The sequence below is a fragment of the Microtus ochrogaster genome, chromosome 1 (genome assembly GCF_000317375.1).
Source record: "Microtus ochrogaster isolate Prairie Vole_2 chromosome 1, MicOch1.0, whole genome shotgun sequence".
NCBI lineage: Eukaryota > Metazoa > Chordata > Mammalia > Rodentia > Cricetidae > Microtus > Microtus ochrogaster.
Window position 1 is genome coordinate 22,991,856 of NC_022009.1, and position 15,334 is coordinate 23,007,189.

The window sequence follows — 15,334 nt, forward strand, 5'->3', positions numbered from 1 at the left end:
GAGCCCCCTTTTCCTTAGCTTTGAGCCCACAAATGAAATGACAACCTGCAGCCTCTAACACACAACTCTCCGTGGAATGAGAGCCAAGGGCAAAGGACACGCGTGCGCCGTTCCCCACAGTGCCTCAGAACGTCTGACTGAGTGGTATTCCACCAAAGAGTGACAAGCCCATTACATGGGTCTCTGAGGACCCAGATGACTTGAGAGGACCGTCGGCTTGCTCAAATGCACCCACCATGATGTTCCTTTTCTTACTGATCCTGCAGTGAACAGCCCGGCCAGGGACAAGGGTTTCTTTCCTCCTCTAACCCAGGAACTGCCCTGGTCTCTGTCTAGGTTACTGCAGAGGTCGCTGGCCTGAATGGGAGATGAAAACCTTGGAGATGCTACAGGGTGGGGTTGGGGTCCTTAGGGCCCAGCCAGAGGGAGGGGTGCTTTCTTCAGAGAACCCAGCCAGCGACGATGTCTTCCCACAGCTGCAGATGAAGAGAGAAGCAAGCCATTTCTTTAGCTGAGTCCCCCGGGGCCAGCCCACACCCTCTCTGATCCCTTGCCAGGAACACATGCTGACCAGACTGCCGGACCGTCCTCCAGGGCTCCAAGCTTCTGTGAACAGACAGAGCCTGCTGGACCCTGCTCACTGTGGTGACCTTCAAACAAAGCAGCACTTCTCAACCTGTGGGTCGTGACCACCAAACAACACCTATTTCCCAAGGCCTTAGGAACTGAGACACCGCTTGGTAGCAAAATTAGTTAGGAAGTAGCAACAAAAATAATTGCATGGTTGGGGGGCTGTGTGTCACCATGACATGAGAACCAGCGCCCTATAAGCAGGCCCCTTTCTGTTCCCCTGAGCCCCTGTGTGTTTCAGCCTCAAGAGATAAAGTAGGGCTCTCTAACCAGCACACACAGTCCAAAAGGTGCTCACACAACACTTCCGCATGCGTCAGGAGCGGCTGAGTGTCTGTTAGAAAGTGGTTTGGACTCGAAGAAATACAAATTTTTCTTTTTTTATTTATTCAATTTTTTTTAAGGGAGGAAAGTGAAGGAAGTTGGGAGGCAAAAGGAAGAAGGTGGCAGCCGATCCAGGCATCCAGGGCCCAAGTAGTGAGGGGACATTGTGCTTCAGCAAACCTAGGACAGGGTAGCCCTCCTGAGGTCTGAGGACAGACATGGGGAGACCCACTTATAGGCTATCCAGAGTGCGGGTTCCAGGCTGGGTATAAGGTGGCCTTGGGTTGGGAAAATGGGGTTTAGAGGAGCTTGGAGCCAATCCTCTCCCCAACTTTTAGAGGTGGAACTGTATGTTTGGGGATGGGCGAGCCCCGGGGGTAGTCCTGAAATAATCTATCTAGGGACAGTCTCTGAAGACCATCCAGGGCCATCAAGACAGTAGCAAAGCTCCTTTATCATGTGTCAAAGCAGAGAGGTCCAGCCAAGAGTAATGGTAGAGACACGCAGTGTCCCCTGGCAAGCCTGGGGTAAGGCTGACCGCTGACTCTCAGCCCATCATCCATTCTGCCTTCTCAGGCCTCGGTTTCCCCAGCTGTGAAAGGGGAAACATATATGATGCTATCCATGGTGGCATGCCCCCTCCCAACCTGAGAAGGCTCTCTGAGATGAGTTAGGGAGGCTCGGAGCCACTATGCCGGTCTCTGTCTCCCCCACAGCCCTCCCCTCTCTGCTCTAGAAGACACACAGCCTAGACAGGTTGGTTTCAGACGAGAATGCTTTATTCAAGAGAATCTGGCTTGGCAGTTAGACAGTTCCAGCAGAGACACCCGGTGAGCTGCAAGGGCCCTCCAGGAACCTGCTTGCTTTCCGTAGCCGTAACACAAGGACACACGCCCCTGACTTGCAGCGATGAAAGTCCTTGGGCAATTATCCCCCGTGCAGCCTGCCCTCTGTCCAGTCCCAGGCCACTCTGCCTATGTCCCAGAGAAGGGGCAGGGTGGGTGCTTTGCAAAGGCTGAAAGGCAAAGCCCACAGGCAGGCTCTGTTCTCCAGAGCCGAATGTCTTGTCCTGGTCTCCAGGGTGAACAGTTGATTGCAGCAGGAGGAGGGCATGGCTGGGTCCCCTCTAATAATGCATGTCTTCAATGCAGCCATGGCCAGAGCTGCTGTCCGGGTGGAGCTGGGGACCAGGGTAGGTACTGGGCCTTCTCTTTCCTTCTCCATTTCCCTGGAGAACCAGAGCCTCAGGGGCCTGGCTTGCCCCTTGCGAGGCCAAGTCCATGTCTTGCGTCTTCCCAAGCCGAAGCTCCCACGGAACCGTGGCTGGCTTCTTTCCTTCTCTCACGTTCTGTTTAAGGCACTGAATTCCTGAGGTCCTGTCCTTCCATGCTCCTTATCTTGGCGGGAGCAAGTCATTCAGCAGGGTCGAGTTGGCTAATAAATAGAGGGGGGTAGGTACCAGCAGGGAGGGATTTGGGAGGGGGACGGTAATAAATATATGAGCAGGGTGTGGGGTCTCTCCTCTGAGGGGCTGGTCAGCTCCGGGGAATAGCACCACCAAACCTGCCAGAGACCAAACACAGACAAGTCAGGGAGATCAGGACACTGTGGAGGACGAGACCCCCTCCCATAGAGGAGGGCGGGTGCAGAGGACAAGGAGCAGCAAGCACCCTGGGAAGGCTGCTCACACCCAGGCCAGCAAGCAGTTAGCACCCTTGCCAAGCACTGTCTCCCTTTTCAGGACACCCCACAGCGATGTTACCTGCTCACAAATGAGGGGCGAAGGTTCAGAGAGTTTAAGAAACTTGCCTAAGGCCGCACAACTGTTCGGTGACAGAGATACTTGAAGCCAATCTGGCATCACGCAACAGTGTCTCTGGTTACCTCAATCTTCAGACAAACGTTCCAAAGACTGAGAACCGGTGACAGTGGTTTCGTCGTCTGCTTTTTGTTTGTTGGTTTGTTTTTTGAGACAGGGTGTCTCTGTCCTGCAACAAGCTCTTGTAGCCCAGGCTGGCCTCAAACTTGCAGAGATCCGCCTTCCTCTGCCTCCCAAGTGCTGGGATTAAAGGCATGCTCCACCACCGCCAGGCCTGTTTGTATTTTTTTACTATATGTTCTGTGGCACTGAGGATTCTTTCACACGATGGGCAAGCTCCTTACCACCGCGCTACATCCCCACCCCCCAAACAGGTGTTTTTTGGTTTTGTTTTGTAAGAACTGAGTTTTCAGCCTTCTTGGCTATTTCGTTTTAACTTTGTGTGAGGAGGTACCCGAGGCCTGTCCTTGCTACAGTCTCCCTGCAGCCCTTCCCCCTTACGGAAAGCTAGATCCTCTAAATCCAACTGTTTGTTAGTATGATTTTAAAAGTAAAAAAGAGAGAGAGAGAGAGAGAGAGAGAGAGAGAGAGAGAGAGAGAGAGAGAGAGAGAAATTGCAGTGGCGCGTGTCTGTAAAGCCAGCCTCCCTGGGAGGCTGAGGCAGGAAGATGGCTGAAAGTTTAAAGCCAACGTGGGCTACATAGCACTACATAGCATCCCATTTAAAATAACCCTGCATATGTTAATGGCCAACCTAAAATTAAGCAAGAGGCACGTGAGGTTTTGATGATCTCGTTGGGAAAATACCTGAACGAGACGCCCGAGAACCCACGTCTGAGAAATGGCCGGGCGGAATTTGATATCTCTGTGTGTGTATGTGTGTGTGTGTGTGTGTGATATGCAACTCCCGCTAGCTTGGTTACCTGGTGGGGGAGTCCCTGCCCTGGTCTTCCTCTTCAAGCTACACTGTTGCCTGGCACTACCACCTGCTGCCCTGAGGTGCGAAGCCAGGATGGTCAAGGAACAGAGAAGAGAGAAGAGGGAATGGACCCAAAGACAGAGACACTGACCAGGGGACCCGACGGGGGGTATTGCTCTTTCCCCAGGGCTGCCCAGAAGTGGCCAGCTGTGGAGCAGACGGCAAACACTGGGAGTGTGGCTGTCACCCACGTGTCTGGCACACAGCGGTGCTTGGCAGAGGCCTGTAGACTAGCCCAATGCTTGCTGTGATGCCAGCCCCATCCTTTTACAAGGAAAGTGATTGTTTTAAGGCCATACAGAGATAAGGGGCAAGAACTAAGGTCCCTTGATGCACCTTGGTCCGTAAAAAATATGAATTCCCTGTTCTTACCTCGAGATCTCATTTGAGCCTCTGCCTCATCCACCCCTGACCATTGGGTCTTGCTGCTGGGGCCGCCCCCACCCTTTAGACCCAGTCTTTCTGCCAGCCGAGCCCCAGCACACTCACAGGTGGGGTTCCTCAGTCTGTGGGTTTCTGCTTCTCTCTCTTCCTCTTTCCCTTGATCTTCTTCCTGCAACAAGCCAAACATCAGCACAACATAGCTGGGGCTTCTCAGCTAGGACAGGAGCTGGCAGGTCCCACAACTGCTCCAAGCCGGTACACTTACCTTTCTGACTTTGTCTTCTCCAGAATAGGCCTAGGGAAACAGAAAGAGACAAGGAGAGAAGAGTAAGTGGGCGCTTCCCAGTTTTCCTAAGTGGCGGTAACGCGGTCGTGCCAGCGCCACTAGGGGGCAGCATGGGAGCTGGTGAAGAACTGGCGGCAGAGGTCCCAGTGCTTGGGCTCCTGCCCTACCTAGGTCCTGCCAACCTCCAGAGAGGCCGGAGTTCCCCTGGGGGCTCTTCATCACATGTTTCTGCTCGCCCTAGCCTCTTGGCATCAAATCTCGGATCCGTCCTTAGCTACTATACTTTCTCTGTTCACTTTCCCCCTTTTCTTTCCAGGGTGCATTCTGGGAGTTCCCTCAAGGAGAGTAAATGATGGACAAGACTGTGGACGGCAGGGCAATGGTGGCGGCCAGCTAAGGCTGCTCTCCTGGGCTCAAGCGTCTCCCCAACCCCCACCCCACCGTGGCAACAGCAGGGAGTCACCAGGCATGTCCCAGCTCTGCCTTCTGGGGCCGTGGCTGTTGGCCCAGCAGTGAGAAGAAAGGTGTCCCTGTTGCCTGGCCTGATGGAAGGGGATAACTTCAGTATTTCCCAGGGACAGTGTTGAGGACGGGAGGGGCAGCAGGGGCCCTGAGTGTGTGCTGTCCTGAGCTGGCCCATTTTCCCCAGTCACACCTCGTCCTAAGAGTAGCAGGGAGAGTAAAGCTGATGGAGAAGGTGAAGGCCGAGCGGTGGGCGGCTCATGACTGAGCTATTGTTACGTCACTTGAAGTGAACAGGTTGAATCAAGGCCCCCAATATTGGCATAGTGGAGAGAGCCTGGAGCCAGGGCTCAAGTTCAAAGCAGGCAGCTAGAGTCCTGGGATTAGGCAGGGCCAGGCGGCGTAGCTACTACTAGAGCTATGGAGAAATGGTGACTGCCAGGAAAGGCGGCGGGGAAAATGCAGTTGCAGGAATGAGACAGGCCAAGTCTAATCCTAGATCCCTCTCACAAGGCTGGGAACTGCACGGAGCCTGACTCTCCTCCTCTGCACGCTCGAAGGAGCACGCTTGAAGGAGCTGGCCACAAGGGCATGAATCTCTTCTATCTTGCTCGCCACTGTATCCCAAGCACCTCGACCAGTGTATGGCCCACAGTGGGTACTGGATAAACATGTGTGAGGAGTGCTTGCCCTCCCCTTCTTTCAGCTCCAGACTGGGCCCCCACACCCCTAATCGGGTGCCCTTGGCCATGGCAAAGAGCAGCATCTAACTATCTCATTCTTTCTGAACTTAGATGGCATGGCAGGCTGCTGTCCCCAGCAGCAATGGTTCTGAGAGCCCGGGGGACAAACAGCAAGGCTGAGCGTTGGCCTCAGCTTCCTGGGGACAGTGAGCTGCAACCCTAAAGACAACGCTGTATCTCCATTTTCTTGTCCCTTCCCTTCTCTGAGGGTTTCGTTTTACCCTCTTCTTGGCATGGTTTACTCCCTCCAGTGGGCACGCAGCCCATTCCAGAATCAAGTACAGGCTTGTGATGTCTTTGCACCCATTCCTGAGGCCTGTGGCAGGTGCTGCTCATCTCAGAGGGTGGAGGTGTGACATGCATGGGAGGGGGGACCCTGGCAGTCTAGGAGAGACTCAGCCTTCCCGTCCTACTGTGATATCTTAGCAGCTGAGCCGGTGGCTGAGGCCAGCTCCTCAGGTTTGGGAGGGTGTCTGAGAAAATGGAAAGGGGTCTGCCGGGGATAACTTGCAGCAGGGGAGGCAGCTCCTCTTCTGCCCCAGGGGCCTTCAGAGGATTTGCTGAGGCTTAGCATTTGCTAGGTGCGCAGTGTGTCCCTGCTGTCCACCTGTGACCTACCTGCAATCACAGAGCACATCCTGAGAGAATGTCATCTCTGCGTAGGAAGCATCGCCAGTGGTGGGGATCTTCAAGATCTGTGGGAGGGGAGAGATGAGAACCAGTGAGGAGCCTGTGAGGGGCTCAGAGCCTAGATGGACAGACCCTGTGCTGGCAGTGAGGGACACTGGTTTGGGAACTTGGTTCCTATTGTAGGGCCTTGACCTGCCTCTGTCCGTCTCTGGGTAATTTCTAGGGAGTCCGCGGGCTTCGGGATATGGTGTGGGCTATGGCAGATGGTGGCGGGTCAGGAAGAGCTTCCCTACCTGCATGGTGATATTGGCTGTCTTTAGCGGCACACAGTGCAGACTCTCGTCCCCACAGCAGCCAGAACAGCGAGACAGGAGGACGCAGGATGGGCTGAATATGTATGCTACCTCATCAGGGTACTCATCGATGATATCCACCAGTTTCTCTATTGGTCGACAGTAGCTGCGGCCCCACACTTCATTGAAGGGCACCACTGTAGGGAGACAGAAGGCCAGATCAGGTTAGCAGGGACCTGCTCCTTGATGCCCCAGACGTGGCTCCTGGGTTCAGCTCCCACAAAGTTCACCTCTCCCACGAAGCCCCTGGACCTATGTGGGGTCCCTCTGCTCTGGACTATTGCCACCATCACTCTGGGGTCCCTGCTGATCCTTTAGCTCTCTTTGGGGCTTAAATTTCAATAGAGCAGAATCTTTGAAGGTCCCAAGTTCTCCTTGTGTTTTTCTTTCTGGTTCCAAGTCTTCCTTGGAGCTTTGAGAACTATGCCCTAGGTCTCTCTCCAGCCTGACCTGGTGCTTCCTGAGCCTCGAGGAACTCCTGAAGACAGTCCTCCTACCAGGAACGGCTAGCCTTCCCTTGCCCTCTGTCCCCACCTCATCACAGCCCCCTCGTGTCCCGCTCTACTTGGCATCACTCCTCTGTAGCCGAGAGCATGCCTAACCACGTGATCCAGCCTCCGGCCTGTGTGGCCCCACCACCCTTTACAGGAGCTAGGACATATCAGTATTGACCCCCAGCTTTGAATCTTACCCTGCGTGGGCCAAGGGAGACCATGTGCCTGTACCCAGCCCCCATTCCTCCCTGAAGCCTTCCTTCTCTAGGCACTCTGCTCTGCGAGGAGCGGTGCTCCGCTAGGGAGCAAAGCTTGGGTCCCCAGCTCACATCCTTCCCACCGTCACTGGTGGTTCTTATCTCCCCTGGAGCCAAAACGAGGCTCTGGGAAGGCAGGAGCTGACCCCCGAGTAAACACAGGCTCAGTGACTCCTGACTGATGAGGTGACAGTTCACGGAGGATTACCAGGAACATTCCCGACCCCTGCAATGTCCTGGTGGTGATGGTGGTATCTCTGGGGGGACTGATCTGGAATCCCTCCAAAGATGCTCTTCCTTTAAGGGGTAGCCTGGTACCAGGGCTCCAACACAGGCTCTCAGAGAACAGCCAAAGCCAGACCATCTGGCTCCAGGCCCTATACTTGGCTGTATGACCTTGGGGAGGTCACTTAGCCATTCCAGGTATATCAGTTTCCTGGGCTTGGGAGCGAGAAGCAGCCTGGGAATAGATGGTTGCTAAGGTCACGTAGGCCCTGACAGACTGTCTGGGTTTGGTGCCCTGGTGTACAGTCCTGGTCAGCCTTGAGACCAGGCCTGGATCAGCCTGCTCCACTTCTGATGACCATCCTCTCAACTCATGGGAGACTTGGGACCAGGGTCACCCACAAGTTGGCCTTGACAGAGAGCAGTGGCCTTCCCCAGCAGACCCTCGCTTCTGTGGTACTTCCTAGGGGCAGAGGGGGCCAAAGTCCATCCCACAGATCCTGTGAGGATATGTGCCTCTAGGAAGGAAAATAAACTTTAGACATAGCAGAGACCCTCAGCAAAGGCTACAAGCTGGTGGAAAACACCCAAGAGCCTCTTCCACGTGGAGCTGGCGGGGCTGCCGGGGCAGTCACCAAGGCAATAAACCGTTCTTATCTAGGCATCTGATGTCCCCCCTGCTCTTTGAAGGCACTTGGGCTAGACCAGGGCCTGGAGGGGGATGTGGGGACCCTCTACTTTTCCAGGCTGTTGGACACTCTCCCTGGACCCAAGTGGGGAAACGAGGCCTCTTTCCTCATAGGCAGCCTTCGAGTCCAGGGAAAGCCTGCCTTTGTACAATGGGTCAGAGGCCACCTCCCTTCGCCAGCGTCGTGAGCTTCGTGTTTAGTCTAAAGCCCTCTTGAGCACCACGCCACTCCGAACATTTAATCTCTGCGTGGAAACGTAAATAAGGGAGAGAAGCAGTTGGCGGCACAAAAAGCTCGGCCACCAGGGAGGGACAGCGGCAAAGGGGGCCTAGCTCCCTTACTGCTCACACAAATGCGTAATCCACATCCTATCATGTAAACATTTTGGGTTCCAGGACCCCCAAATCCCGAGACCTGTTTCTTACTGGCCTAGAAAGGCCCAGAGAGTTGAGCGGAGGCCTGGTTTACCTAAGCACAGACATCAGCTCCTCCCAGATGTGTGACTGCCCTCTCAGGAAAAGGTTGGGTTTCATTGCTGCGAAGAGCATTCCCACTAACCCCAAACCTGTTCTGGGTAGGAAGTGGGTAGTGACAGGACTGGGAGGGCTCCTCCTGTCAGGACTGGGCCCAGAATAGGCTCCTCAGCTACCTGTCCAGCCCTATGAGTGGGCAGCCATCTGTCCCCAGCGGCATACTACCCAGGATGGAAGAACTCCAAGAAGAACCCTGTTCAGTCCGGACGGCAAGCTTCTGGAAAGGTCTGCAGTAGCCACTGGCCACCCGCCGGAGCCTAGCTGGTGTCCTCTGGCAAGGCACCCTGCCAGCCTGCCACAAGGGCCACTTCTCCTCGCGCCTGCTCAGCTCCTGCCCAGCTGGGAGGCCTGGGGCTGAGCGAGCTGGTTCTATCGGCTACGCTGAAGAGTGCCTGGAGCTTTGCCTGATCCCTGGGGCCTCTCTGAGCCTCAGATTCTTCATCTGTGAAACACTGGTACCTTCCTACTGCATAGCTGATGGTCAAGCCAAGTAACAGGACACGCCCATCCCTGGGACCCGGAAGAACATGGGTGGAAATCAGCGGCTGTGACTGCACCCACCGAGCTGCCTCTGACTCTGGTGTTAGCGGGAGGGGATAGTGATGTCAGACTTTAACAGCTGGTGCTTCCTTGGTCACAATACAGGCCCCCTTGCTTGTTAGGATTACAGGTGAGCTGGCCTACATTCCGAATCTATACCTCCAAGCCTTCTCCTTGGGGCCCTCGGAAGTATATACACTCTTGTGTCTTCCAAGGACTCAGAATCTTACAGCCTTGGGAAAAGTTTTTAATATCAAGTATTTATCTAATTCACAGATGAGGAGGTTGAGACACCTTTGAAAGCTGGTGCCTGATCTACATACTAAAACTATCAATAAGGGATATGAGGCGGCCCTCCTCGACCCCCAGAGAGCACGATACGTCGCCAATGTCAGAGAGCTCAGAAAATGGGCAAGTCTATGGAGCTGAAGGAGCTCCTTCTCTCAACCATTCAGTGGCCCAGGCTTCAGGTGTGAGGCAGGGGAGATGAGGCTCCCAAGGGGCTGGTGAAGAGACCAGTGGGCAGGCCAGCAGAGGGTCCTCCCAGCCTGAGACAGCAGTTCAGCTATTATCCGTGTAAGTCAGGACAACCCTACAAGCACATCCCTTCTCCCATGGTGCTGTTGGAAGCCTCAGCCATGGCATGTGGCCATCCTCCGGGTCTCAGAGAGGCAGGAAGGGAGAAGGAGGAAGGACCTGGCATGAGCTCCCTGCCTCCTGCATGTGCGTCTCTTTGGCAAAAGTCCTACTGCCCTTTGAAGATTATGTCTTGACACAACCCAGGGCAGAGAGTGAGAGGCCAGGGAGGGTGTGACACAGGCCGTCTGTTTGTAATCACTGGAAAGGCCTGGTCAGAGCCACACAGGACTCCTCGTCCTGACTAAGCCCCTTGACTGCTTGCCTACTCCATTCAGCTCCCAAACTCCAGCCTGGTCTCTGGCACTCAACACCAACCCTGTCCACTAAGACTCCATCTGCACCCTGACAGCATGCTGGGCAGGGGCTCTGAGCCAGCTGGATGCACCCTGGCTATCCTGCCCTGCTTCTGTGTGCTTGGTGACCCTAAACCATGACCACACCTCTCTAGGTTGCTGGGTCACGAGAGGTGGACTTCAGCTTGCAGACCCTCCCCAGCTTACTACTGGCCTGCGACCACCCTTCAGACCAATTCCTTCTCTGCTGGGGCTCACTCGGTAGGAAAGAAGAGAGGGGCTCAGCTTGCACAGCTGGCCTGGCTGGCTTACCTTCCACTTCTCTTGAGTTGTTCCCAGCAGACAGGGTCCCCTGTGGTGGACACAAAGGGGCAGCTATGAGGAAGGAGCATCTCTTTGGGGCTCTGCTCTGTGAATCCCCCCTGAGCTCCTCCCCATCCTCCGCACACACTCCACTCTGTCTCAGAGCTGCCTCTTGTTTCGCGCTGCTAAAAACCACCTGATGCTCTGGCCTCAGTTTCCTCATTTGGAAAAGGGGAGGAGACTAGAGGTTTTTGGAGGCTTCTCGTGTTCCAAAGAGCTTATAATCTTGTGGGGTCTCTCTTTTACCCAGCCCCCAGGCCAGCCCTGCTGGGCCTTCTACAGCCCGCCTTGGCTGGGTGCCAGAGCCCAGGGGGAGGTGATCAGCTGGTGGGAACTCAGGGGCTGGAGCAGGCGGCGCCATGAGCTGGTGTTGCCTGCCAGTAACGTTACACCTCAGGCTAACACTGCAGCAAGCAGGCTGACGGCCTGGCTGCTCAGCTAGAGGACTGCACAACCCATGCACCGCTGGGCTGGGGCTGAGGAGTCCTAGGGCAGTGGGCAGTGCAGCAGGAAGGGAATGCATTGGCTTTGTCAGGATTTTGCTGCCTAGTCTGGCTCCCAGCCAGACTCACCCAGCTCCTGGGAAAAGGGCCCTGCTCACTTCCCCAGGCCCTGCACTCAGGACCTGCTGCCACCCACCAGGAGAAAAGGGCATGGCAGGATCCCTTGTCATATCTGAAGCCCACCCAAGATCCCGTGGCTCAACTGGAGCACTGGTGGGGGAAGGGCCCCATCTCCCCACCGCAAGCTTCTTTAGCTGGTTTCTTCCCCCACTAGGCCAGGTCAGAGGTCCTGGGGGCGCCTGGTTGGTCATGGGGCCTCAACCCTGACCACAAGGCCAGAGAACTGACTGGGATTAGCGGAGTGATGCTTTTAGCAAAGCCATTTGGGCTCTAGGGGCCAGACAGGAAACCTCCCTCATTCCCTACGGCTTCCCTGCCCCCACCAAGACAGCCCCCCAATCTTTGGGGACTGCCCAGCCAGAGGTCTCCTCCCTGAGGTCCAGCCCACCCCTGGGAAAAACGTGGACATCTCAGCAGGAGCTGCTCTCCAAAGTGAGTCTGTAATTTCAGACCGTAGCCCCCGTTGCTACGGCTGGGACGAGAAGGTCAAGAGAAGCCTTACCTGGGACTGTACAGTCAATCCAGCCAGGACTTGCAAGAAGCAAGTGAACAGCTTCATGGCCAGCATCTTCTCAGACGTCTAGAGTCAGGGTTCTTCAAGGAACAATCACCATGCTCTTCCCCTGGGGAGAGACGCTGATACGGGAGGAGAGCTGAGTAAGGGGCTGTCCCACTCACTGCAGTCCTGGGTCAGTTTGAGCATCCACTGGAAGTCGGGGAAGTCCTGAGATCACAGGTAAGGCTGTGGCTGAGGAAACTGGTGGGGAGTTGGCGCGGCCAGTCGGATGACTGTGAAAGGGTCCTAGGCGTCCGGTGACCCTAGCTTCTCTCGTGGCTGAGCAGAAGTCTGAAGATGCAGTTTCCTGCTCAGACTGCAGCTCCGCTACGAACTGAAGCTAGTCCGCCGCTGGTTTTCAAGGCTGTACAAGGGGCGTGGCTGTAGCCTGCCCCGCCCACTGAGCCCCGAGGCCGAGTGGAGGCCCGGGAGCGCTGGAGAGAGGGTTGGCGGTGAGACCTGTGTGCGCGTGACCCCGCAGGGCGTGGAAGGGGCGCTGACCTCGGAGTTCGCCAGGCCCCTCCGAGCCTGGCGCTAGCTTGCTCCTGGATCAGCCCGCCGCGACGGCCAGGGTTGCACCTGGCTCTTTTGGTGCCACCTTCGGTGGGAACCTTCAAGTGCTGACGTCCAACATCTGCCAAGGAGATGGCTGGGTACTTTAGTGACCTCTGCAGGGATCACAGCCTTAAGAAGGCGGCATCTTGCTATGACCAATCTTGGCCAGTTCCTGCCATGCCTACAACCCCGGGGGATGGGAGTGAAAGATTACTAAGCCCGTTTTATAAACTAAGAACCTGATCCTATGAGAGGGCTCCACCTGCAGATGCTGAACAATGTTCATATTTACCCTAGAAAAGTGTGTGTGTGTGTGTGTGTGTGTGTGTGTGTGTGTGTGTGTGTGTGTGTGTGTGTGCCAGCGGGCATCTGCCTGCGTGGACAGGGACCTGGCAGAGAAAGAAAGCAAGCTACGTGCCTCCGGAACCTTGCCTTTATTCTGTCTACTACCTGAACTCGTAGGCAAGCACAGGGCAGCCCAACTGTGGGCAGAATACAGGAAACACCCCAGGGCACCTGGCTAGACCTAGGTCCGGTACCACCTCCTCCTGTCAGGCCAGGCCAACCTACTTGAGGTAGGGAATAAATTAGCCTGGTATCACCTCCTGAGTCCAAGCAGAAGGAGGACGTGTTCTAGGAGCAGCAGGGATGTACTGAACGGAGGTGGTGTCTTCATGGGCATTGTGTGTAGAACTATGAAACCGTGTGTATATGTTACCCACTGAGCATCCAAATCTGTGTGTCACAGATCTGGGGCTTTCGGTATCTCTGTGTGCTTGCACAAATTGTGTGTGGTATGTGTGTGTACCCTGTGGCCCTGAAGATGACTGATGTTTGAAAGTGTATCTGCGTGTGTGTTTTGATGGGATAGTGAGTGTGTACCTACCTGCCGGTGTGTGTCCTGAGTGTGTGAATACCTGGGCATCAAGGTGTGACCATGCGTGTCTGTGCTTCCACGGTCTTTCTTCATCACTACTGCCCTAGCAAACCCCAGTGACTAGCCTGCCTGCGGACTGCAGAAACCAGGCAGGGTTCAGAGTCAGAAGCCGGTGGGTGGCTGTGGGGGAGGAGATGGGCCTGGGAGGTGGCTTTAGGATCACATTCCATTCAGAGGCAGGGAGGCCAGGGCAGTCCTGGATCTCACCCCCAGTGACCTCTGCGTCTGTGGCTTGCTGCCCACCCACAAGGGGCTGCCAGAGATGCTGCCTCTCTGTCTGGCAGGCTCTGAGCCCAGGAGCCAGGGGCCAGTCAGTCACGGCCAGCTAAGCGGGGGCTGCAAAGAACATGTTGACAAGCTCCAACATGCTGGGGTTGTACAGCAGACGGATTGTCTTCCCGGCTCCAGAGCATGGTGCAGGGTCACTGCACATGCGCATGGGGGAAGGATGCTGTGGACCAATGTGATACACACTCTATCAGAGCATCTTGTGTTCCCATGAGCGTTTAAGTGTGTCTATTCCCAGATGGATCTGTGTATGTGTGCACAGTGTGTATTGTGCACCAGCGGGTACCCTTTAAACATCTTTTAACATTCATTTTATTTTGTGTATGCGTGTGTGTTGCTATGGTACACATGTGGATGGAATGGTCAGAGAACAACTTTCTGATGTTGGCTCTCTCCTTCCTTCCTTCCACCATGTGCGTTGCTGAGATCGAACTCAGGTTGTCAGGTTCGGTGGTAAGCACTTCTATCTGTTGATGTATGTCACTGGCCCAGGTGTGTCTTTTTTTTATTTTTAAAAAGATTTATTTATTATTTATTATGTTTATTACCTCAGGCCAGAAGAGGGCACCAGATCTCATTATAGATGGCTGTGAGCCACCATGTGGTTGCTGGGAATTGAACTCAGGACCTCTGGAAGAGCTGTCAGTGCTCTTAACCTCTGAGCCATCTCTCTAGACCCCCCCCAGGTGAATATTCTTAATTATCTGTATTATAGTGAATAGATTGAGCATGTTTTCTGGTAACTGCACTTGAATAGGGATGTGTACATTGTGTGTACATACATTTGTTCACAAATTATTTCATTTGACATGTATTAGTGTTGGGACTAATGAGTCCTGGCCTTCAGCTGCTCTTCCCTCCTAGAACCTTCTAATTGAAGTTACTAGAAGCTGTGCCTAGCTTAGAGGATCAGAGGATGGGATTTTCACCTGTTGGCCATTGACTGCAGTGTATTTAAGCCTACATGGTGCTAATAAAGAGGGGCCTTTTGGTATCAGTGTTAAAAGGTCTGCATGTCGGTCTGTCTCTGCGTCTGTGTTCTCAACCTCCAGCCTCTTGCCCGAAGCTCGCTCACTGGGGTCTAGCGCATAGAGCGCAGACTGGGGCCACAGTGTGTGGCATATTACTTTAGCCATAGTGTGTTTTTTTGTATGTCTGCACACCACTTATGACCACAGAGGTAGGTCAGAAGAGGGAGTCAAACCCCCTGGAACTGGAGTTACAAATACATGTGGGTGCTGAGAATTGAACCTGGGTCCTCTGGAAGAGCAGTCAGTGCTCTTAACCTCTGAGCCATCTCCCCAGCTCCCAGCCCTATTGTGCTACAGGCCCCGTCCCAAACACTGGAGACTGAGCATGAATGACCCCTCCACATTTCCATTCCCACAGATGGCTGGGGATGCTGAAGCACTCCTCATCATTCCCGCGTGAACGCAACCCCTTGGGTAGTGTCCCTCGGTCTCTTGTCCCTAAACTCCAGACCCTTCTAAATGCAGCTTTCTGGTTTGTGAGACAAATTTGCCAAAGTGGGTAAGGTGGCAGAAGCCAGGAAGATTCCAAAACCTCCACAGCACGAGGCTCATCATCTCCGTCCGGGGGGAAGAGCTAGTGGCTCTGCCCCCATGTGCTGTGGCCCTCCTTCTGGACCGACACGCAACTGACTTCAAACCACGTCTCTCATTCTCTAAGTCCATTCCTTCCACCTGCAAAGTGGGAATGATGACAGCGTTTA

The 15,334-nt window shown here is 54.7% G+C and overlaps 1 protein-coding gene across 2 annotated transcripts; it reads right to left on the reverse strand.

Annotated features, from left to right (window-relative positions):
- Positions 1–1,727: 1,727 nt before the first annotated feature.
- Pgf (placental growth factor) lies at positions 1,728–12,137 on the reverse strand. 2 transcript variants are annotated; one of them, XM_013353472.2, is made up of 7 exons: positions 11,769–12,137; positions 10,593–10,632; positions 6,551–6,747; positions 6,246–6,322; positions 4,402–4,431; positions 4,242–4,305; positions 1,728–2,517 (listed from the first exon to the last, which is right to left on the reverse strand). In XM_013353472.2, the coding sequence occupies exons 1-6, from the start codon at positions 11,832–11,834 to the stop codon at positions 4,254–4,256; spliced, it is 462 nt and encodes a 153-aa protein (XP_013208926.1). In that variant the 5' UTR covers positions 11,835–12,137; the 3' UTR covers positions 1,728–2,517; positions 4,242–4,253. The 2 variants fall into 2 exon arrangements, with proteins under 2 accessions (XP_013208926.1, XP_005343418.1); XM_005343361.3 differs by lacking the exon at positions 1,728–2,517 and having other exon boundaries at positions 4,238–4,301.
- Between the last annotated feature and the right edge of the window lie 3,197 nt (positions 12,138–15,334).

Coding starts and splice junctions, on each gene's coding strand:
- Pgf (XM_005343361.3), bottom strand. CDS start 11,834: ATGCTGGCCATGAAGCTGTTCACTTGCTTCTTGCAAGTCCTGGCTGGA. Junction 10,633..11,768: donor GATTGACTGTACAGTCCCAG/GTAAGGCTTCTC, acceptor TGTCCACCACAG/GGGACCCTGTCTGCTGGGAA. Junction 4,302..4,401: donor GAGAAGACAAAGTCAGAAAG/GTAAGTGTACCG, acceptor TGTTGCAGGAAG/AAGATCAAGGGAAAGAGGAA.